This window comes from Diabrotica undecimpunctata, chromosome 2, assembly GCF_040954645.1.
Source record: "Diabrotica undecimpunctata isolate CICGRU chromosome 2, icDiaUnde3, whole genome shotgun sequence".
Lineage (NCBI taxonomy): Eukaryota > Metazoa > Arthropoda > Insecta > Coleoptera > Chrysomelidae > Diabrotica > Diabrotica undecimpunctata.
This window is the reverse complement of record NC_092804.1, coordinates 124,945,935-124,970,938: the sequence shown is the minus strand read 5'-3', so window position 1 is coordinate 124,970,938 and position 25,004 is coordinate 124,945,935. Positions and strand designations below refer to the sequence as shown.

The 25,004-nt window shown below is 32.7% G+C and overlaps 1 protein-coding gene across 1 annotated transcript; it reads right to left on the bottom strand.

Moving 5' to 3' along the window:
• Positions 1-11,835: 11,835 nt before the first annotated feature.
• On the bottom strand, positions 11,836-24,281 carry LOC140434851 (uncharacterized). The gene is made up of 2 exons (XM_072523424.1): positions 24,145-24,281; positions 11,836-23,426 (listed from the first exon to the last, which is right to left on the bottom strand). Exon 2 carries the CDS (start codon positions 23,424-23,426, stop codon positions 22,275-22,277), a length of 1,152 nt encoding a protein of 383 aa, XP_072379525.1. The 5' UTR covers positions 24,145-24,281; the 3' UTR covers positions 11,836-22,274.
• Positions 24,282-25,004: the final 723 nt, after the last annotated feature.

Here is a 25,004-nt window from a genome sequence, read left to right as displayed (position 1 = left end):
AAAAACAGTAACAAGAACGGCTACAAGGAAGTGGGCAGCTCACAAATCTCTGGAATGATGAAGGAATTCATCAGAACAAAGACATGCGAAACAGTTCATTACAGAACATTCGCCAAAATTTACGGCAGACCTAACAAGCAAAGACAGGAAAACAGTCAAAGCCATAGTAGGTCTTCTAATAGGGCACTGTAAGCTGAATAGGCACTTAAAGCTGATGGGATTATCAGATGATGACCTGTGCAGATTCTGTCACCTCGAAGAAGAAACAGTAGGGTACATTCTATGTCAGTATGACAGTCTGGCAAATGTGCGGTTCTTTGCATTAGGAGAAGAAAATTCGCTGGCAAATAGCTACATGGAAGGTACAGTCTCTAAACTATTAGCTTTTTAAAAAGTGTCAGGCTTCTTCTTCTTCTATCCATCTAGGACTAGAGGACCATAATAGGTCTGAAAAGGTCGCAGTGGAATAGGCCAAAAGACCACCTCTCTAAATCTATCTATTTATCTATCTATCTAATTGTGTTTTTAGTGTTAGAATATTGTAAATAAATTAAAATAAACATTAGACTATAATGAACATCTACCAAAAAACATGTGCACGCGCTCATACTATAACTCTTAAACATGACTTTCTCGGGTTCTCTACTCAAAACAAACTACTGTACCTACACTATTTTTAAAAGTGTATTGTATATGAAAATATTGTTCTTTAAAAATCAATTTTTGTTTTAAATGAGAGCCATATTATTCCTTAAGATAATATTATACAAATAAACATATTGCTCTGTATTCGGTCATTCTATAACCTTATGTAATCATTTCGTTCGTCTCTTATTTCTCACTAATATCCTATATTCACCACTTACGTCCTTTTTGTCAGTTATTCTATGGATTTAGTTAGTTGAAAGAAGTATGGCCTATTTTCGTTGCTTCATTATCATGTTATAATTTTAGTAATAATTGGCCGAGAATTATTTCAAAGCCTGTTGAATTTGCTCCATTAATAATGTATATTCCGCATAACAAATAGTGCAATATTAAGAGTCGTTTTCTCTACATTTAGTACCTTTTTTATTGCAATTTTCTAAATGTGTTAACTATAATCGACTTATATAATAGTATATCCTTCTGTAAACTTGGCCAATATATTTAAGTTCCCTTTCTATTTATGTTTATATTCAGTAATTTTGTGTTCTAACGTATGGAATTGTTTAGTTCGACCGTAGGTTTTCGTATATTTACCGATAGGGGCCTGTTGAATGAATGATTACGAGAGTTTATTTTCATGCCTGAAAGACATTGTCGTGATGATGCAAGACTGCATATTTAGATTTACCGTTAGCTATAGTAAGTATTTTACAGAAGAAACTGCACGTGCATGTGATATTGCTATTCGTATATTGTATATTTCTCAAAGTTATTATAGCCCTTCAAAACAGTGTTCGGCTAATTTTATGGAGCACTGTGTACGATGACAATAATTCGTATTGCAAAAGTAATTCATTTATCCTAATTATCCTGTCCTGAAATAGAATTTAATTGTCATATTTGATTGTTCAAAAACATTGTATCATATTTCATACGTACAGTCCTATTGACAGTAAAGTTAGATGACATTCAACTCAAACCCATTTTCTCAAATATCTCTCGCCGAACGTAAACTGAATGAATGGAGACAATTTAACATCTGTGCATTCCCTTGATGTGTATCTAGCCGCAAAATCCATGTTGGCAGACACGACCTACTCTTTCAATTAGACCTGCCCGTTCAACCACCCAACGTAGGATAATTAAACGACGTTATACACAGGAACTATAATATGAAACATACCACGAACATAGGGAATAATAGTATTGATATGTCGAAAACGGGTTTTGTTTGGTTTGATAAAACAAATATTAGGAAGAATCGAATAAAAGGCAGATAAAAGTTAGACTGTAAATAAAGTAATTAGGGGAAACTGGGTAACAGTGAGACATGAGTAACAGACACTTGAAATATCTTTCCTCCTATGGACCGTGGAAGCGATGACGTAGATTTTATTGACATCTGTCAGGTTCACTTTCCAAACAAACCTTGTTTAGTGTGGATAATTTGTATTTTTCGTTATTTTTTCATTTTTTTTACAGAATCTTTCCGCTTTGTACAATATCTAAGTATTCTAATAGTTACTACAACAATTTTACAAGGTTGTGTAAATAATAAAGCATGTTGTTTTATAAAAATATCAATAAAATGCATGTATCAATAAAGTAAGGTTAGAATGTCTTTAATTTAAACTTTTAAACTATATTTCATAGAAATAAAACACTGAATTATGATGGTATTATCGTAAAAAACACTATACTTAAAAGAAAAAGCAGCAGAGGAAGCAAAATGTTAACTTTATAGAAATTAAAAAGTCTTGAGATTGGGCATTTCAACTTTTGTTTGGAAAGTAATTGACAGTTGTGACGTCACACTTCCACTGTCCATTTGCCAAGCGTAGATATTATTACTTGTGCGTGCTTGCTGTATTCAAGTGCAGTAGTTTAGCATTTATCGTGATTGAGTGCGTTTGTTGGGCACTAAGTAAAATAATACAGGTACTTTGAGAATTTTTTATGAAAGCATGTTAATTATAAGGATTTTTTTAGTATTACTATGACATTGTGTGTAGATTAGTAAACATGATGCCATAGTTTAGCAATGCAAGTTTTATAATAATAAAAATATTATTTTTTAAATTTTATGCTAAATGGGTAACAGTGAGACGGGGTACATTGAGACATGTCTCACTGTTACACAGATGTTATAAAAAATTACATTTTGTATTTTTTTCTAAAATTTCTAGTGTAAATAAAAGAAACTATTCAAAATGCCCAGAAATCCACCGAGGAAGACAAATCATGGAACATTCTCGGAAGAAACCATGAGAAGGGCAGTTGAAGCTATACTAACTGGTCGCAGTATTAGATCTGTAGCAAGACAGGAACAAATAAGTTTCCAAACCCTAGCTAGGTAATTAATTGTGCATAATAATTCTTTACAAATAGTTGCAATATTTATTATTTTCAGATATGTGCCAAAAAGAAAGTCCAGTGAAGACGGATTTATTCGATATACCCCTAACTACGCAGTAAATAAGATATTTAGTACCGATTAAGAAAAAATCCTGGCTAATTACATTATTAAATGCTCGCAGGTGTCTTATGGATTACCTCTTAGTGGTTGCAGAAAACTGGCCTATGAATTGGCATTTACAAACAATTTGAAGACGCCTCTGCAACGTTACCTTATTAAAATGGCGGGAGAGGAATGGATGCGAAATTTTATAAGAACAACCCCAAATATTACTTTGAGAAATCCCGAAGGATGTAGTCTATCATGGGCTATATTCTTTATTAAGCACAACGTAGATATGTTCTTTGATAATTTATCCAATGCGATCAAACGCAATGAAAGATTTAGCGACGGAACACGTATTTATAACCTTGACGAAACGGCTACAGTGACTGTACAAAAATCATCGAAAGTTTTAGCTAAAAAAGGAGTAAAGCAAGTCAATAAAGTGACTTGCCCTGCGATGGTTTTTCCACGCGTTCATTTTAAGGAGCACATAATTGGTGTTGCTCCACCTGGTACTTTAGGATTTGCGTCTCCGCACGGGTGGATGAATTCCGAGCTATCACAGAAGTGAGCTAGAACACTTCATTCTACACACCTCCAGTTCAAATCAAAATCCAAGTCTTTTGCTTTATGACAATCACGAGAGTCACCTTTCTATCCAGGTTATAAATCTTGCTAAGGAAAATGGCGTTACCATTGTTACTTTTCCACCACATTTAACCAATAAGCTACAGCCTTTGGATGTTGGTATTTTCAAGCTTTTCAGCTTGGCTTACAATGCTGCCCTAGATAGCTAGCTAATGCATCATCCTGGAAAGCCAGTTACTATTTACGAAGTTGCAGGTTGTGTGGGCGAAGCGTACCAGAAGGTAATGACTCCAGTAAATATTACCTCAGCCTTTAAAAAATGTGGAATATATCCATTCGATAGGGAAATATTCACAGACATCGACATTTTGTCATGCACCGTCACTAATAGACGTCAGTTGCCAATGGGTAACCAAACCCCCCCCCCTCGCGATTCAGTTCACGAGGAAGCTCGAGAAAAAAAAATAGATTTATAACTCCCGAAAAGATTTGTAGATATCCTAAGGCTAAACCTAGAAAAGAAACATCCAAAAGCCAAAGAACGGGAAAAAGCATGATAGCTACTGACACTCCAGAGAAACTTGAGCTGGAAGAAAGGCAGAATAAACAGCAAAAAAATATAGTGGCAATAGATTTGCAGAAAGCAAAAAGTGTTAAGCGAAAGATAAAAGAAAGTGATGAAGATGAAGCAGATGAAGAATGGCATTCCGATGCATCATCTCAATATTTTGAACCGGAAGTAGACCCAATTGAAGAATTATTAAGATCTCCTAAGGTCGATGATTATGTTCTGGTAGAATTTAAACCAGAAAACAGTAATTCAAAACGGATCGGAAAGCTACTTTCTTGTGTGACAGATGCAAATGAGGTGGATGCCACTTTTATGAGGAAAAGTGAGAATTTTAGTTTTTTAGTTAGTTTTTTAAATTTAAGTTTCCCACAGCTTCAGATATCGCCACAATTTCAGTAAAAGACATTAAGTTGATATTGCCAATGCCAGTTTGTTATGGTCATACTAAACTGCAAAATTCATTTTTCTCATTCGAGATAAATTTCAATTTAAAAATGTACGTTAATTCCGATCACTATTTTTTTAATAAATAAGTTCTTTGTAACTTAATTTTTTTTATGTTTTCTTTCATATAAATATTATACTGTCTCACTGTTACCCATGCATGGGTAACCTGAGAAAAATGAGAACTTGACCTCATATGTCAAATACAAACTAAATAAACCGAGCAATTTTTAAATTTGACTTTTTTGTTTGTAATGAACGCATGTGAGAGTACAATCCTAAAGAAATTTTGTTTATTATGTCGTAGTAGTGGACTTATGGTTAAAAGGAAAAAAAGTATCTCACTGTTACCCAGTTTCCCCTACTCAAGATAAAACCAAAAGTGTACCTAATTAAATCAGGAATATTTAGAAGGATTGCTCATTTAGAAGAATTTTGTTGATTCATATGGTTAATTAACCTCTAAAAATGTTAAATTAAATTAGATAGTCAGATAATATTAAATAGAGCATTGCGTTTTTAAGATCAGGGTAAATTTGTTAAGAAAAGTTCTTCTTCTTTTTCTATTTATTGGCTTGCATACTCGTGCATTTGCCAGCGGATTTGGTAGTGTTGCAGCTCGTCTTGCTCTAAGGAATGATGCAACACTATAAGGAAAGGTTATACAATTTTCGTTAAAATGGTGGTTTGCAAAAGTTAATACGGAGACAGTCTTGACGGTGGCATAATCATACCACGTTTCGGCTGTGTTATTTTTAATTCTAAAAATTTATATTCTTGCGTACTATCAAACATATAACAGACTTAGTTCTGATACCAACCGACTCAACCTGACGTGAGTAACAAAATCCTTTGTAAAGTCCTACCAGTAGAAATATAAGAGAGTCATTAATATTTATTATCGATACGTGTCTACCGCAAGGAAGCAGAGGATCGCCTCGACAGGATCGTACTTTTATTTTCGATTTGCATTACTTATTCGATTGTTAGGTGTGTTTAACCCTTCAGTAGTCGCTAGGAATTTTTGAAAATTAGTAGTCGCGCGCGGTCGAAACGACCGTTTGGTCTTTTACTTCTTAGTTTGTATTAATAAAAGTATTTGGAACCAGTTTAAGTAAAACACGATTTTATTAAGGTTTAATAAGTAGGGTAACATATTACAAAATAATATAAAAAGTAAACTAATGATAAAAACACTGGACAGAACATTATAAAAACTATTTTCTACTCCGATAAAAAAAAAGGTAACTTTTAGTTAATCGGAATAAGTTCAGTTTGGCACTCTTCGCATATTGCACGTGTATGTTCTCTGCATAAAAACTTTTTACATTTACAGCAGGAAACTTCTTGAAGTAATTCAGGGGGCAGTTCACATGGTCCCCACAACAGTCAATCCAATTTTTTTTTTAAAACATCTATTAGAGGAATGCTAATGAACCAATTATCTAGAGTAATGTTGCGCCCAGAATTCTTTATTAGCGCAAACATTCTTTTTACAATTTCTTTCGGGGAATTGTCTACAGTAAATCCCACATAAACCTCCATATTTATGGTATAATACACTTCAGCATCACATAAACTAAAAATTTTGAGCCCATACTTTGAGGGTTTGCTTGGAATATATTGTATCCAAGGGCAGTTCCCTAAAAATCCAGGAAGCATTTCATCGCATGTTAAATTTTGCGAAGAGGTATATCTGATGAAAACACTCTGATGGCGGCCATCTTATCCAGTCTCCTACGTTCTTCACGATCGACCTTATCATTAAATCTAATGCATCTTAGAAGAAATCGAAATCGGGATAAGGACATAACTAGTCTAAATATTTCGATACCTTCGCCATTAGTTTGCCAGATATCTTCTGGATTCAGGTGATGGGCTTTATATGTCCCTGCCAAATATAAAAGGCCTATAAGAGCGCGAATTTCAGATGGGTTTGTAAGCTTTGCACCCCTCTCCCTAGAGAAATGGCTTGCTATACTTTCAATGTATTTATTAGTGGATTCTACAATTATGTAAATCATGTCCTCATCAATGAAATAACTCCACATTTCATAAATGCCTTTTAACTTTTTCATAAATCTATTAGGCCCAGGTGATTGTTTTACTAAATTAGGCTTGCTCATACGTACCGTTTTGTTTTTTCTTTGATGCTTTCTCCACACTGTACCATCTTTTCCCCTAAAAACACTTTCTTCTTGTACATTATTCAGTAAAACTTCTCCTATTTCCTCTAAAGCCTGTTCTTGTTCGCTTTCCGGATCTTCCGACCTCTCATCAATAACTTCCGGATTTACTTCATTCTTGCCATCGTGGCCGTCATATTATATATCAAGCGGTTCTTCTTCCATGAAGGCTTGAAGTCTCCTTTGTTCCTTCTCATAGTCCATTCTAAAAATAAAGCCAAACAAGTTATATATCAAAGTTTGCTGTAACTTATAATTTAAAAAAATTAATATTTGATTCTCAATAATAGAACAAAGAAAATTATGAAATATCGTAATAGTAATTTGCTGCAAAGTAGTTTAAAATTTGATGACTAATTACATAGTAAAAGAAAGAGAGGTATATTCAAAAGGTTACTAAACAATAAGACAAAAGTATATTGTTTAAAAAACTAACGTTTATACATACCTTAAGGTGATAAGAAATACAATAAAACGATTTATAAAAACTTTTTAGCTGACTAGACGCGCGCGAAAATTATGACCTTTGCGCTGTAACTCCTAATCAACAAACCTCCTGCTACTCTGGTTTAGTACTGAGGCTCCTTGTATCGAATGAGTAAGCTACTGAAGGCCGTGGTTGCCAAATGTAATTTTTTTCCGAAATATTAGCAATTTTTAATACGTGCGGTCTTTTTGATCATGTAGCGACTAGTTAAGGGTTAAAAGCCGGTCTTTATCATTGTCTACTAAAGTTATAATGGTTGCAAAAATATTATTTACATACACTACATTCACATAACAAAACTTTATCATTTCTAAAAAGAGTACAAAAAGAACAGAGGCAAAAATATTTGAGAAAAATCATCTTGATATCTCTATTATCAAAACAGAAAAATACGTTCTAAGCATTACGTTATTTTCTACTCTCCAAAATTAACGCACCACCTCAACTGTACCATAATTTTTAAGCTATTTTTCTATTGAATCCTTAATTGGATTTCGATGGTTTTTTTTCGCATTGTAGATTTATTTCTAAGTAATTACTGTATTAATATTTTCTGGAATATGTCAACGTTTTACCCATATACGAGGTGAGATGTAAAAATAAAGTTGTTTTTTCATCTGATTTTGCAACACCCTGTGGAAGTTATTAAAACCAAACGCTGCATCTTATTAATATTTCGAAACAGCTTCACTTTTTCAACATTTTCGTAAAAAAATCATCGATATCTTTATTATCAAAAACGAAAAGTACGTTCAAAGCATAACGTGATTTTATTGAATTGTAATACTCATTAATGGAAGAAGTTAGTTGGTTAGTTAGTTAGTTATATTCAAATTACTAGAAACACCCTATATAAAGGAGTCTCGCTGAACAAGATCTGTACGTAAGGATACCAGTCAGAGCACCAGATTTAAATGTAAATCATCGTAGAAATAGATTACAATTTGCCAGAATTTTCCTTGACTGGAATGTTGATGACTGGGAGCACGTGGTGTTCACTGATGAATAGAGGTATTTTTTATATAGCTCAAATAGACGTGTCAGAGTTATTCGACGGCCAAGAGAACGCTACGTACAATACAACATACGACCTATTACTTTATGCAATGGAGGATATGTAATGGTTTGTGGATGAATATCTCTTACAGCGCGAACTGACCTTGTTGCTTTACGAAGAGGTTCCTTAACTAGTGTAAGGTATATTACAGACATTTTGTCTAAACATGTAGTTTTATGTGCTCCTTACATAGAAAATAATTTTCTTTTAATGCATGATACCGCTTGACCACATATTACACGTGTGGTTCGTGATTATTTGGTCGAGGCTGGAATACAACCATGAACTGGCCACATTGCAGCCCTGATTTAAATCCCATAGATAATTTGTGGGATATTATTGATTGCCAACTAAGGAGGCGACAACGACCACATGTCACTCTTGACGACATAGCAATTATGATGAGAGAAGTTTGGGATCCAATTGATTGATCACGACCAAATACGCCGCTTGATTTTAAGTATGCCTCGTCGCTGTGAAGAAGTAATTACATATAGAAGTGGAAATATTAGTTATTAAGTGTTTTTGGCAGAGGGAACTGTTAAAGATTATTTAGGTTAGGTATGTTTTCTTAGACCTTAGTTGTATTAATTGTCAATAAAGTTTATGGAAATAGTGTTTTCATTGCTTTAAATATTGATAAGGTATATACAAGGTGGAGAACATCAAGAACTGGGTAAGAAATAGAAGAGTAGAATGGAACGATCATATAACCCGAATGAAAACAAATAGAGTAGTAAAGACGGCAAGAGACGGTTCCCCAATAGGAAGACGATCAGTAGGAAGACCACGAAAACGATGGAACGATGACTTACTGGAGGCACATTGAAAAACAGACAGAGTCATGTGCATATAAAAAGAAGAAGAAGAATAAATATTGATAAAAACTTGTTATATTTAAAGTTCTGTATAATCTTTGATAATAGAGATATCGAGATAGATAAGTTTTTACGAAAATCTTGAGAAAGGATGAAACTTCAAAATATTAATAGGATGTAGCTTTTCTTTCTAATAAATTCCACAGGGTGTTAAAAAATGGAATGAAAAAAAAACAGCTTTATTTTTACACCTCGTATACGGGTAAAACGGATATTTTTAAGAAAAAATTAATACAGTGATTTGTTAAAAATATACCTATAATATGAAAAAAGCAAAATAATCAAAATCCAAATCATCCGTTCAGAAGAAAAAAGCTTCCAACTTGTGGTACGTTTAATATGGTGCGTTAATTTTGGGCAGTAGTGTATTAACATGTTGTTAATAGGTATATAATTGATGTTAATATACAGGGTGTTTCAAAAAGGTATGTCATAAATTAAATCACGCATTCCGGTGACAAAAATAATTTTATCGAATCCAACTTACCTTAGTACAAAAGTGTACACAAAAAAAAGTTACAGTCCTTTGAAGTTACAAAATAAAAATTGTTTTTTTGCATTATCTCCTAAACCCCTTGACATTTTGTAATAAAAATGGATACGTTACTTTCTTGTTCTGAAAACATTTTTCATACAAAAGAAACAAAATCTAAGCGCACAGAAAAATTTGCAGCCCTAAATCCCGCCAAACTTTTGAGTACGTTCAAATCAAATGAATTTTGTGGCATCACATTATTTTTAAAACTTTTTTGTCTCCTATTATTTTTTCGAAAAACTAGTTTTTTCCTAGTTGGCTATAAAATTATAATTAGTTTCTACGGATACAATAATTACAAACAGTTCCATCAATAATAGTTAAATTCTAACTCGTAGATAGTCAATAATTTGAAGCTATCATTTATTGTGTGAATAAGATTAATATTAAAAATTTTGATATTACAGTAGCCTACACATTTCGGAAAATGGCAGATATGCATTTAACCTTGGGTAAGTTGGATCAGATTAAATTATGATTTCAATAAACTATCGGGAATATCGTAGGTGAACGTCAAGGATATAGTGCAGCAGCCCCAAGGCGTTATGCAGTACTACTAAATACTCCAATCGAAATACACCCGCTAGACGATTATTTCTGATGATTGATCGTCATTTACGGGAAAAGGGTACATTCCAGCCGCAAGTTGCTGGCAATAGTGGTCGTCCAATAATGGATGCAACTGATGAAGACATTTTAGAAATCATTGAAGAAGTCCCTGGAATAAGTACAAGGGTAATAGCTGCCCAACTAAATGTTCCTCACGTAAGGGTTTGGAGGCGTTTGAAGGATCAGATGCCTAAACCCTATCACTTAATAACGGTTCAAGAGTTATTGGTTGAAGATTATCCTAAAAGGATTGGATTTTGCGATTGGTTACCTTCAGTAGAAATGGAATAACAAACCATCATAATGAGCACGTTTGGGTCGACGAAAATCCTCACGCCTAAAAAACGACTCATCACCAAAGGACTTTCAAAGTTAATATTTGGGCAGGAATTGTGGATAACAATCTAATCGGCCCAGTATTTCTTCCCCACAATTTAAATGGTGATAATTATTTGTAGTTCTTGGCAAACGATTTACAAGAGTATTTGGAAGAAGTGAATATTGCAATAAGGCAAAATATGTGGTTTCTACAAGATGGCGCTCCACCGCATTACAGTAATGAAGTCCGGGAATACCTTTGCAAGCAGTATCCTGGTCGGTGGATTAGAAGGGGTCGTGACGCACCTATTTCTTTGCCACCCAGAAGTCCAGGTCTTAACCCCATGGACTTTTGCTTTTGGAAGTTTATGAAAGAGAAAGTGTATTCTATATCAATAGAGGACGAACAACAATGGAGGATTAGAATAATTGAAGCTGCAAATCAATTTCGTCAGAAAAATATGATTTTTCAGCGCATTCGGTTTTCCTTATTAAAACGATACCGAATGTGTATTGAAGAAAATGGGGGTCATTTTGAACATTTATTGTAATATTATATTTATAGAGGTTATAGACATTTTTTGTACTTGTTAATTCATTTAAGCCATTTATTTAGTTGCACGTAATTTTTTAAAGGTTAATGAAAAGGGCCGTAACTCAATAAAAAGTTCTAGACTTCGGCTAATATACTCATTCTTATTTTTATCCTTTTCGGCTACCGGCGGATTTCCTTTTCTACAAAAGTTGCAAATTCCTCTTTTAACTCATATGCACGTTGTAAATTTTTTTCACGCGATATCCATTTAACATCGCAGTAAAATAGCAACGTCGAATGTTCTGCACCTATATCTTTGCAAAGTGCATTAAAGATTTAATCTTCTTGATTTTAGGGGTATCATTTTTATATCATTCACTACAAATACATTCATTGTTAGCACAATGTTGAGAACAGGACTCATTTCTTTGGAGCCAGAGCCTCTCTGTGGATTTTTTGTAAGATTTATTGGAAAACTGAGTAAATAGGTGAAAATAAAAATTCCAATAGAGAAATAAGTTCATTTATTCAATTCAATATTCAATATTTATTTAGTTAAAATAATAGCCTAGAAAAAAGTAAAACTTATTACCTAAAAAATAAGTTAATATTCCCTAATCAATGTCTTGTAGATGTCACAAAATTAAAATCATAGATAAATTATTACAAGTAAATATAAATAAAGAAATATAAACAAGTAAATATATATAAATCAAAATATAAACGTCCTAGAATTTCATACAGATTTTTGTAAGGGGAACTTACATTTTTTGTTCTGTGGATAAATTTAACCATTACTTAAAGTCAAATTAAACATAAATTAAACATAAACATTAAACATATATCACGTATGACTTAAATTACTAGTATCTGCATATGAAGCATCAAATTTTCAAAAGAACCTTAGATGAATTTTACAAAAAAAAAAAGTAAAGTACTCGTAAATCTACTATTTTGATATTTAATAATCCCAAAAATAAATTCATTATTAATCAAATTTTTAATGCATGAAGTTTGTTTCGAAAATGTTCGCTCTTCGTTCATAATTTCTCGCCAAATGGTTCCAGCGCCCTCTAAGACGTAAGAGCGAAATCCATAATTCTTCACAAGTTACTATAATGTAATTGCGGCTGATATTTAAAAATGATGGCAACTGACAGTGGCTGCCTTCTCGTGTACCTACCAGCGCAACTCCCTCAGAAATTCTTAAAGTGTGAGATGTATGATTTTAGATAGTAGTTTGATTATGCGTCAATCAAAAAGCAATCTTGGAATTCACACAGATTTGTTTCTAGAATTCTAAACGAAAATTTGAGAATAACTTGCGTGCGTGCCAAATTTATTCCAAAATGTCTCACGGGATAGCAGAAAGAGATTAGTTTAGAACTCGCTCAGAACGACTTGGAAATGGACGCCAATAATAAAAATATGCTTAAAAGATTATTACTGGTAAATCGTCGGTTTGCGATTATTGTCTCCAAACAAAAGTCTTCAAATGGAAGCTTGCATCCAAAAGTTCATCCTGATAGTTTTTTTGTATTATGAAGATATGGAGCAAAACGAGAACGCTCCAAGAGATAAAAAAATCAACAAAGCATTTTACGTTAAAGTTTTAAAACGATTGTTTAACGGAGTGACACAACTCAACCGGTCTGCGTAAAGTATTGACATAGCAACTTGTGACTTTTTCCTGTTTTCAGAGCTTTCGACCAGACATATGATTTAAACAAATTAGACGATGCACTGAATGCCATTACACAAATGATTTTCAGAACTGCTCCAGTTAAATTAAGTATCGATGGGAGCGTGTTATTAAGCCGAATGGGAATTCTCTTAAATGATGCCACGAGCTGGATGAAGAATATTAAAGCAATGCGAAGTTAAAACGACAGTCAAATACTTTTGAGACAGACCTAGGATTTGTAAAGGATGCCATTTTCGGCAGACACCCTGGCAATTAACAGTTCCCACGACACAATCCATTAACGTGATTTAATATTGTAGGGGTGTGAAAATATGTTGCGAGGTAATTGTCCTATACAATTGGGCTGATCACGTGACCGAACATACTACTGAAGATATCGTTGGATATCTGTAATATTTGTTAGCTTTGCAGCGGAAATAGAGCTGCAAGTAAGAAGTTATTGTACGAAATGAGTGTAATCATTTTTTGTGATAGTGTAAGTGGAGGTATCTCCTTTCTGGGGAACAACGGCTGAACCTGTTGGGATTCCTTTAATTTCGTACTGCGGGCTTCGCACTTAGAGGAGTATGCAGGGCGTTTTCACTGACAATTTGGGCATTTTGGCTTGTTTATGTTAGGACAAATGTTTGAGCGGTGGTTTTGACCGCAATTTGGGCATGTTATCGAGTTAGCACGGTATTCTGTGTTTAAATGGCAGCTTTATGGAATTATATATCAACCCGTCGGATGGTGGTGGTGGTGGATGATACATATACATATATCTCAAAAAAAATGTAAGATTTTTCTCAATGAAAAATTTTTCATGGCGACCTATTTATTTATTTATTTAACACTTTTTAACACCTTGGCTGCCACAATGATATGTAAAAAAATGATCCCTCTGGCCATTATGTTTTGTGTGCACAATTTGATATAAATTATAAATACTTTTAAGTTTTGGTCATATTATTCAGTAAACCGTACGTTTTATTGCATATTTTGAAGAGAAGCCACATGTGCTACTCACAGCCATAAAACAAAGATGTAGTTCTAATGGCCGCGTGAAGCCAATTCGGCTGCTTATTGTTTTAACGGTACAAGGTCGAATAATGAGACATGTAAACGAAATGGGAAGGATAACTGTATACTTCGATAGTTGCAATGAATTTGTCAGTAGTAAGTAAATATATGCTTATCAGTGCAATATCGTTTGTTTACTGTATGGGGTGAATATGAGCTACGAAAAGGATCTAAACCGATTAGAAGCTTTATGGCAGGTAATAAATTCACAATATTGTACAAATGGAAAAAATATTCTCATATTGTTGTATTATAGGAGGTCCTCTCGGATGAAGATGAGCAGGAAATATTTGAAGATAATTGTTCTTCTGATAAATATATTCCCGATAGCAGTGGTGCATCATCAGACGAAGAAATTTCTACAAAAAAACGTCTAAAAGTTGCCACTTCAAAACTTCTAAATTTGGACAGAAATGAATTAGAAATCGAACACGGGAATGTGGGGGACACATTGATGGAAACAATTGAATATGTGATACAAAATAATACTACAGATGGTGACAATGATGGCAGCGAACAAAATAAAAATAAGGGGCCTGATGGAGATCTGGTTTGGGAAATTGTGACAGGTCGAAATTTGAAACCGTTTGTTTTTACAGAGCCAACGTGCGCCATTGATATTCAGTTATATGGGAATTATTACAACAAAACCCCATATGATTTTTACACTTTATTCTTCTCGAATGAAATTATAAATTGAATGGTTATGGAAACTAATAGATATGCTTCCCAATCTAAAGAGAAGGAAAACGCACCAAAAGCAAGAATTCAAAATTGGCATACTACAGATGCAGGTGAGATGAAAAAATTTATTGGTATTCTCTTTTGGATAGGTATAGTTCAGTGTTCCACACCGGAGTGTTATTGGTCTCAAAACACATTATACCATAATTTTATACGTTCAATAATGTCAAGAAACCGGTTTCAAATATTGTTGAGGATGTGGCATTTTCACAACAAGAGTGCAAAAAATATGACCTCTCATAATGAACATCTGAAAAATTTTCAAAAACATTACACTCCAAAAGAGTCTTTGTGTATTGACGAAACTGCCCTTTTAGAGGGCGTTTAAATTTCAAGCAATTTATTAAAAATAGGAGACAGAAGTTGGGCATCAAACTGTATAAACTTTGTGTTGAAAAGGGTTATACATACAACTTAACAGTTTATTGTGGACAAGACAAAGTAGAAGGTCAGTCGTCTTCTGAAAATATAGTTCTTGCACTAGCAAAAGATTTATTGAACAAATGAGGCACTATTTACACAGACATTTACTACACCAGTATTTTTTTAGCTCATTCATTATTAGAAAAAGAAACTCATCAGGTGGGAACACTGAGAGCTAATCGAAAATTGAATTCAAAAGATATACAAAAGCAACTCAAAAAAGGTGAGACAGTAGCTGCTGAAAGTAACACTGGAATAGTAATTCCAAAATGGAAGGACAAACGTGATGTTTTGACATTGAGCACAACTTCAGAGTTTCTACAAGTTACCTCTGGGCGCAAGCAAACGGAAAACCGTCCACTGTTGTTGATTACAATAATCATAAAGCTTTTATTGACCTATCTGATCAGATGAAAGATTATGCTACTTCTTTAAGACGAGGCGTGAAGTGATATAGGAAATTAGCTGTCGAACTTCTTATTGGAACATCATTAGTCAATGCTTTTATACTACATCAGCAGGTGACGAATGACAAGATGACCATTACTAGATTTAAGGAACTTGTCACGTTGGAATTACTTCAAATACAAAATACGGAGCATTATCGTCGTAATGAACTTCCATTGCCGCAGCATGTGTTAGAATACGTTGGTCGAAATGGAAGACGCAGATGTGTCGAATGCTATCAAACTTTTAGTGGAGCTGGTGGTCGAACAGAAGCCCAAAAAAATTCGCAATTTACAAAATTTAGATGCAATATTTGTCAAAAAAGTTATTGTTTATCTTGTTTCTTTGCAATTCATCAGTATACGAAATAAATGTATTTTTTTCGCTTAAATTTATTGTATTTTTTAATATTAATATTCTTTTTTATCTTTGTAGTACAATTCTTAATAAATAAATAATAAAATGTGTGTTTCTTTGCATAAGTTTTTATTTCTATAAATAATAATATGCGTAATAAAGTATTTTTATATTGATTTACATCCATGTGAAGCCACATGTACAGCCATTGTACACATGTTCCATAATGTTTCACGGCGTTGAATAGCATATGCGGCTTCACACAGCAGTAACGTATCCGCCTGTCCGAGGTGCATGACTGGCTTCATACGGCCAGAAGGTCAAATTTGTTGTGATGCTGCAATTGCAGCGAAGGTGTTATACAAATTATAAAAAAAATGTTTTTTGCTTTAAAATTACTTTCTTTTAATAATTTGAATTATTCTAAGACGAAAGTTATTGTGGTACAATTATTGAGAAAGTGAAAAATAAATTAAAATATTACATACCATTGTCTATAAATTTATATTATTTTTGTACTTTTCCTTTAAAACATGAATAAAGCTATTTAGATTATTTGTATTAAAATATTAATAAAACATTCAATCATTGTTCCATTTAAACCATATTGTAGACTGCTATAAGCTTAAAAATGGCCAAAAAGCTTAAAATTAAGTCTAAATTGGGTAATATATTTTAATTAGTTTTCATCTTATTTCTGTCCTTGTACATAGCCTGTAGCAACCACAAGTAACCAAATTGCATATTAGTCATTTAGCAATGCCTAACATCTTGGAACTTATAAGGAAAAATAATTATGTGGCTTCTAGGTAAATATAATCAACAAATGATGATTATTGTCCCATTTTGTGTTTTTAAATAGTGTAAAGTGGACCTTTTTAAAACTTGTAATGGTAACATGGTAATGAAACATGTAAGAAAAATAGAGTTTGTATTATGATTATATGGTTATATGATAGGAATGTGCGGTAAGTATTAAGTACAAACCTTAAAAACTGACATCTACATGTACTTACATTAAAATCAGCCCAAATATAAATAAATGAGCTTTAAAAAATCTGTCATAAACATTTTAACATCATCAGGGAAAAATTATGTATACAAAGTTTAAAATATGAGCCATAACATGTAGATCTTAATTATTAAAGTAAGGCAAAATCACAGAAATAAAGCTGTGCTTACATCTATGAAAGTAACCAATCAAAATTACCTTTTTCTAATAAATGATAAAAGATTGCACCAAAGCAAAAGATTTTGTGTAGGTCATATATATGCAGATCTGTAACCCCATAGAAGTAATAAAGGAATAATACAATGATGCAAATGTAATAGGGAAGATATTGAAGAAACCAGAGAGAGGAAGAGAAAAGAATAAAAAAAATAAACCAGTAAGGTCAGAAAAGACACCGAAGCTTAGATAATTATTGACTTCATTACATATTCTTGTTTTGAAATCAGTCACCCTGACAGTGATCCTAGAAAGGATGAAGAAAAGCTTTTTGATGAAATGACAAAGGAAAGTCTTGCATCCATGATGGGAGTAGGGAAATGGAAGCAAGTGATGAGCTACAACCCATTTAAATGTAACAACTGCTTTTCTTAATGTGTTGTTTAAATAACCTGAAAGAAAATTGGCAACTTAACTATGCCTTAAGGCAAACATATTGGGTATGGTCTGAAAGAGTTGGTATTTTTCTTAAAGAACAAATTTTATAAGATGAATTAAGTAGTACATTGTTTTTGTATAACAATAAAAAATAAACTTTTAACAGTCGTTAGAATTTATGTTGAAGATTTCTTTATTTTTTCCTAGGATAAGACAGAAACTCATTGATTGAGTATAAAGGTAACTATTAATAAACAAAATAATGTATTTAATCACTTTAGATAAGTAACAATATGTATATCAAATATTGCACATATTTAACAAGTTACATTGTAAACACATTATTAAATATTTAGACACAATTATTAATACATATCAGTAAAGGTGAAGATATTTATAATATATTCGTAGATTTCAAAGCAGTGTCTGCCACTGTAATACAAAACAAGTTATATGGAGCTATGTAAAACTGCAGAATTCCTGTTCAACTGGTAAGGTTTAACCAACATACTACAGAATCAAAAACATCGGACACAACTATACCATTGGATACTTGATTGGATTTCTTACCTGGAAGGCATGGTATACACCATAAACATAATATCAGACGAGATCAACCAAAGAAGTTATTTTGGACTTATCATACATCTTAGAATCCATTGTCCAACAAGAAAAACAATGGATAATGGTATACATTCTAATACATGGATCTCAGATATGGGTACCTGCTAATACAGATGAAACCAGACTTTTAATATTTGAAAAAAAAATACCCAGAAAAATACTATGCCAATAAATGATAATAGAACTTGGCATTGTCACAGTATATTGCTATAAAGCAATATATTGTGGCATCACCAATATAACTTCGAGCATGCAATCTATGCAATAAATATAATGAAATAGCTGAAGCCAAAGGTAGGGTCAGTGCAACAAAAATTAGATGAGCATAGTGAGAATGACAGTTCGCTAGACAAGATAAAAGCTACTCTGCTAGACATACTCTACTGGTAAAACCCGAGGGAACTGGACAACAATGTAGACCAAACATGAAATGGAGAGATGGTATGGATAAAGATGCTAGGAAAAACAGTGTGGCCAACTGTCACTAAGCTGTGAAGAATAGGACCTAACAGAGAGACAGCCTTAGGACGGTTGAGGATCAATAATTGACATACATTTTAATATATTCGGCATTTGTAACAAGCACAGATATACCTTTCAGTGTTAGTTATCTTACCCTATTTAATAATTATTTTAATGAAGGTCATTAGGTTCAATCAAACAAAATGCCAGAATACACTTGTCACAAAAATTATCGCATAAATGTATTAAGTCTAGGAAGTTTTTATTAGTATCTCCTAAATTTTTTTGGAACTGCCAGGGAATGAAACATATGAATATTTAACAGTGGTTTATTCCAGTAAAATGAGAAATCAAAGACTAACAGGCCAAAAAAATGAAAATAACAATTATTCAACAAAAATGAAAAATACAAATCTATGAAATAAGAATTTCAAGGAAAAATTGAACATTTTAATATCTGGTATTGGCACCTCTGCCTCTAGTGATATTCCTCATTTTCTGTGGAAGACTTCTTATCAGAGACCATATACTCCAAATTACAATTTTCCCATTCTTCAGTTAAAGCATTTCCTAGTTAATCAAGGTTATCTGGAGCAACGATACAGGCTCTTATGTATCTTTCTAGGTAGTCCCAAATATGTTCAATTGTGTTAAGTCTGGGCTAACTACTGGCAAATCCAAAACGTGAATACACGCCTCTTTAAGATATTGTATTGTTAGTCTAGCAACGTGTGAGTGTTGTCTTGCATAAAAACGAAATTATCTCCAATAATTGGAACAAGCTGTCAGGTATACTCTACGAACCATTGTTAATTCTGTGTGACCTGCAAATCAGATGCCTCTGCAAAAGAATATTAGCTCAGTCCTCATTATCCAAATTGACATATTCTAATGCAAACTTTAAACATGTCATATTGTGTACCCTCGTTAATAGTGGAGCAGTAGCAAGCATTCTGAGTCTGATTCCAAATTCTCTTAATCTCATTTTAACCGAAATGACACTTATTCAACTATTACATTCTGTGGAAAGATCATCTTGTAGTTACTGAGCTGTAACATGACGTGTAAGCAAAGTCTGCAGATGTAAATCATGGTCATATGCAGGGTTTGTCTGCCTGGGACACCCTTTTTTCTCTCTGAGGGTGGAAATTTCAAAAACCGTACTAGGTTGACCTATCCCTAGGGATGACTGGCATGTGTTGGATTCAGGGTAGAGGACTACATCCGAGACCATTTCCCCTTACAGGAAGGAGGTCCTGCATACAGATGACTTCCTGTTATGCTCTCTACCAACTAAAACCACCCCCTCCTACTCATGCGCAGTTGACTGTGCACCTGGGACATCCTGGAACTGGTCTTCTTGTGTAACCTCCAGTTTCTCTATATCTTCTTAAAGCTCTCGAAATGCTGGATTGATGGATTTCATAACATCAGCAACATATAGCTACAACCATCCTCTTCAATTAAATATACGATTTAGGCTGCTTGTTCTGATGTTAAATTGCTCATTTTTGTAAGAATGCACCCCAAAAAAATTCAAGCAGACAGTTTACAAATCAAATTCTTAAACACAAATGTTCAAAATAAATATTCTCTCTTATCAACGTCTGTTCTGTGGTTTTGTTTACTTTCTTTTTCGGCAAAAACACCCATGTTATGGGTTTGTAGACACCTAAAGAAGACCATAGAGGAGTATTATAATATTCTGCTAAAATTAAAAATTACTTTTAATTAAACTTTTTCTGTTTTAAAAATTATGCGATATTTTTAGACACTTTGTGATTAGTGGGGACTAAAAGCTATGGCTCTAGTTCTGTAAAATGAATCCAGAATTCGATGGTTTTATAGATGCTGATTTTGCAAACAACTCTTGATATGAAATTATATATTGTATTTTGTTTTAAGCTTGTGACAAGTATTTAACACAGAGTGTATGGTGATCACTAAAGCTTTGAAAAAAGCTGAATGAATATGAGTGTACACAAAAAATGTTAATAATTCCTAACTTTTATAAGGTATCAAAAAATTGATAGGTAGCTGGTACTGTACTAAGAATAATATATTATGTAACATTATTGTGAAATATTATGAACTTTTAGATAAGTTCGGTATTGTTAATCTAAAACACTGTTTTGAATGGAATATCCTGTGTAAGTGGGATTGTTGAAAAGTCCAAAATATAATAATATTGCCACTTGTTGTCATAGTCATTATCCATGTATTTTTGTGTTCTGTCTGTCAGTGTCAGTTATGAACAGAACAGATGACTTATTCTTTGACTGTCTACTGCTTAGACAAGGAAAGAGAGAGGACAGGTAACATTCATTTAATAAATTTTCAAAAAGTGAAGCCAGTGTCGATGTGACCGCCACATTTTGTGACTACATTGCCCATTACTACCTCTCGCACGGTTACCAGGTCTACTGATTTTTCAGTAGATCTACTGATTTCAACTTCAATTTACTGAAACACCATATCATCTACTAAAAATATGTAATAATAAAATCATGTTCAAAAAATGATCATTATGTCAGTGTTCAATTGGGTATAAATTTTGAAAAAATCTATTTATTGATATATTACATCCATTATTCTCAATCTACTGAAAAAACAAAATATGACCTGGCAACCTTTCTGGTGCCAGCTTCAGTCAATTCCATGCATTTACATGACCCCTCTCTTTCCTTGTCTAAGGTCTAATGCTAATGTATACTGTAATATAAGGAACAGGAATCTGCATGTGATATACTCGGTTCGCTATTCTCAGTCCGAACTGTCTATGAATTATAGTGAATTTAGTAATTATTTTTTTGCGAATTTAGTTACTTTTTGACAGACTAGAAGTGACTGGAAACTACTATACATCCAAACACACGTCCTTACAGCCAATATTAATAGTAAACAAACTAAATGGTAAATGAAATAGAACTTTGCGAATTACCGACAATCAATATTTATTTATCTGCACCATATAACAAATAGTTATGTTAAATTATAACAACTAAAATATATTTTTTAAATATACTACCCAACATTTGATGGGTTTAGTATACACTTCCACTGTTTAGAATAATTCTTCTTTTTTTAAAGAAAGAAGTCAGCAATAGTAGGATACTTGAGCTATTAATACTGAGAAGTAGGAATTGTTGTGTTGTAGGTTTCCGACAATGAATCTGTCAAAATATGCCCTAACTAAGCGAATGGAGTATACCCAAAATGGACATAATAATAAGTCAAAGTTTGGCAAAACTAGCTAGAGTTGGAAGACACAAAATACAACAATCATGAAGGGAAAGATAGTAGTCACAATTCCAATAACAGCTAACAATAAGCAGTAGGCACAGAAATAAGAAGAAATGATTAATAGCCCATTAAGTTCTAATGTATTTATATTTAACAAAACAAGAACAATAATGAATTTAAATAAAAATTAGAATAACTTATATGACTTTCTTTAAATTTACTTTTGTATAAAAGTTTAAGGAATTTTAACTTTAGTACTTACAAATAAAAGTTGTTTCAAACTACACCTAGTCTATTATATCTACAATTGGCAAATCCCATTTATATTTTTCTTGTAAATGTTGATAAAGATCTGGAGACATCTTCTGTATTGTTGTTAAGAAATCTATATCTTCTTGTGACAATTCATTTTCATCAGTTAAGTGCAACCTATTTAGCAAAAACAATGAAGGAGGAAGCTTTTCTTTTAGAAGGTTTAACACTGCATCAATGTCTGGCTTGGGAGGTGCATTAGTTTTGTGTCTCAACATCTTTTTAATGCAAGCAATATCCCTACTATGTTGTTTAATTTTTCTTAAATAATTTTTAGCTAAGTTTGACTTTTCTGGATAAGATTTGCTAATAGCAGGATTCTTTATACCAAACAACCTTATAGGTTTTTCCGGTTCATCAAATGGTTGTCCATGGGTGGATACTTCAAATTGATTAGTGTCACCTAAGGGGTCTTGAATGGGTTCTTCAATATTGTTGTATTGTGGTAGTCTCAACTCAGAATTCAACGTATTGCAATATGAAGAACTTGGCATTACTTCATCTTTAATCACAACTTTAGTATCAAGAGGATCATCAAAAGCACTATTGTTAAGAATGGTGTGATTGAGAAAGCTGGGTACAGTTTGCTTACCTATATTGGATAAAGTTTTACTATTTATTATAGTTTTATTATTTGCAGATCTAGTACCTACATGTTTAATTTCTTGCTTTAATTGTACTACAGGACTGGAAGGAACTATTGCACCATTTTTGTACACGTATGATTCTATATTAGGAGATTTATGATATATTGAGTCAGTGTCCAAAATAAAAAGTGACCCATCTGAACTAGCAGGTAATAGAGCAACATCATGCATACCTGTGGAAATGTATATTCCAGATTGTGTTACTTCCTCCTCACAACCAACATCTAGAGTAGGTACAGCACCTTGTAGCAAACGCTTCTTTTGATGATTTGGGAACCATTTGTCTTCAAAATGATTCTCACATATTACTTTATTTTTCAGTTGGTCCTCTTCCAAGTCAAAAAAATGTGGTTTATTTGCATTTTCAATCCATATTCTACATCTTTCAGGATGTTTAACTGGGTAGTGAAAAAAATGTACATTTTCAGTGGTTTTAGTAGAACTTTGACAGTTTTTATAGGTGCATCTGCAGCCTCCCATCTGTAAAAGAAAATATATTACTAATTATAGAATCCTAATATACATAAAATATGCTTTGATTTCATGAATTAGCATTTAATTTTATATCTACAGTTATTTTTATTAATTTAATTTTAGTTTATAGTTATTCCTGGAATACAAATGAGGTTTTGGCCCAAGATATGAATATTATTTGATTATACTATACAAAACAGGTAGGTGTAAGTAATTTTTTCACCCAAATAAAAATTAAATTGGCATTTTTTACAAAATGCCCAACTGACTTGTGATATTTGATAGTTATTTATCAATTCTACATAAACAATCATGGAAACATTTATTTCAATCGATAATTATTCAATTTATGTCTGTGTTATGATAAAATTAAAATCAGCTAGGGGTTTCTGGAGACCATTTGATAAAGACATAAAAAAAAACTTAATAATTTGTGTAATACAAGTAACAACTAAAATAGTTTATTAAAATGACTGCACAACACTTATCTACTTGACCTACACCTAGATATCATACTGTACACAAGAGCTATTTGTTGAACAAGTTAAATTATTTACCAAGTAGCTACATTCTAAATCAATATTTTATTTGATGTTCCTTTGTCGTTTTATAATTTAGTTTTTAAAGCATAAAATATTAATTGATAAATGTTTGCATTCTTGTAGATAGTGCTGTCGATATTCGCTGTTAAGGTTCTAACTATACATATTTATAAACAGCATACCTTAATATTCAGAAAATTATCTTCAAATTTTCACATTAACACAATGGAGACAATGAAAATGAAATAAATATATTTTCTTAGCTTCCTTTTTTTGTTTGTTTATGATGCCATGTCAATTTAATAATAATGCCAACCAAAATGTCATTGTCATTATTATGTCATCTTCCATTTAAATTTGTTCTGTTACCACAGGACATAGAAATGGCATGTAGACTCGCGCGCCAACGGCGTCATTTTCGAATCCGGACTATGATAGTGGTCAACCTTTTTTTATATATATCTTTAACACATTCACTGCCAAAGGATATTTATATGTTTTGATGAAGTTAACAAAGTACTACGAAAGTGAAATAAATGCAATTTTCAAGAATAATTATTATTCTAACAAAATATGTGTTTTCCCTTTCGTCTCAATATACAAATTCGGCGTATTCAAACGTAAATACTGGTCTAGGCCAGCTCGTGTTTGTGAGATATTGACCTTCATTTATCAGCCTATCGAATGGGAACGTATTGACTTTTTCAATATTAGTGTGTTTTCATCTAAAAATTAAACAGATAAATGAGCTATATCTTTTAAACAGCTGAAATCTATTGGTTCAAATATTTTCTTAGTGCTGAAGAATAGGATTTTGATTTAGGTAAAATTTTAATATTTTTCCGTTTTTTTTGTGTGACATCAGTACAATCGTTTTGTATTGCAATCTGAAGAAGATGATAACATATAGATATTTTGTAAAAGCCTTAATGCTTTCAATTGAGAATTTGACGTCAAGATCGCATGCTGAATACGAAACAGGGTATAAACATGTAAGCCTCACGATACACACAGACACGGTATCACACTATTGGCGACTAAT

Coding starts and splice junctions, on each gene's coding strand:
- LOC140434851 (XM_072523424.1), bottom strand. CDS start 23,426: ATGGGAGGCTGCAGATGCACCTATAAAAACTGTCAAAGTTCTACTAAA.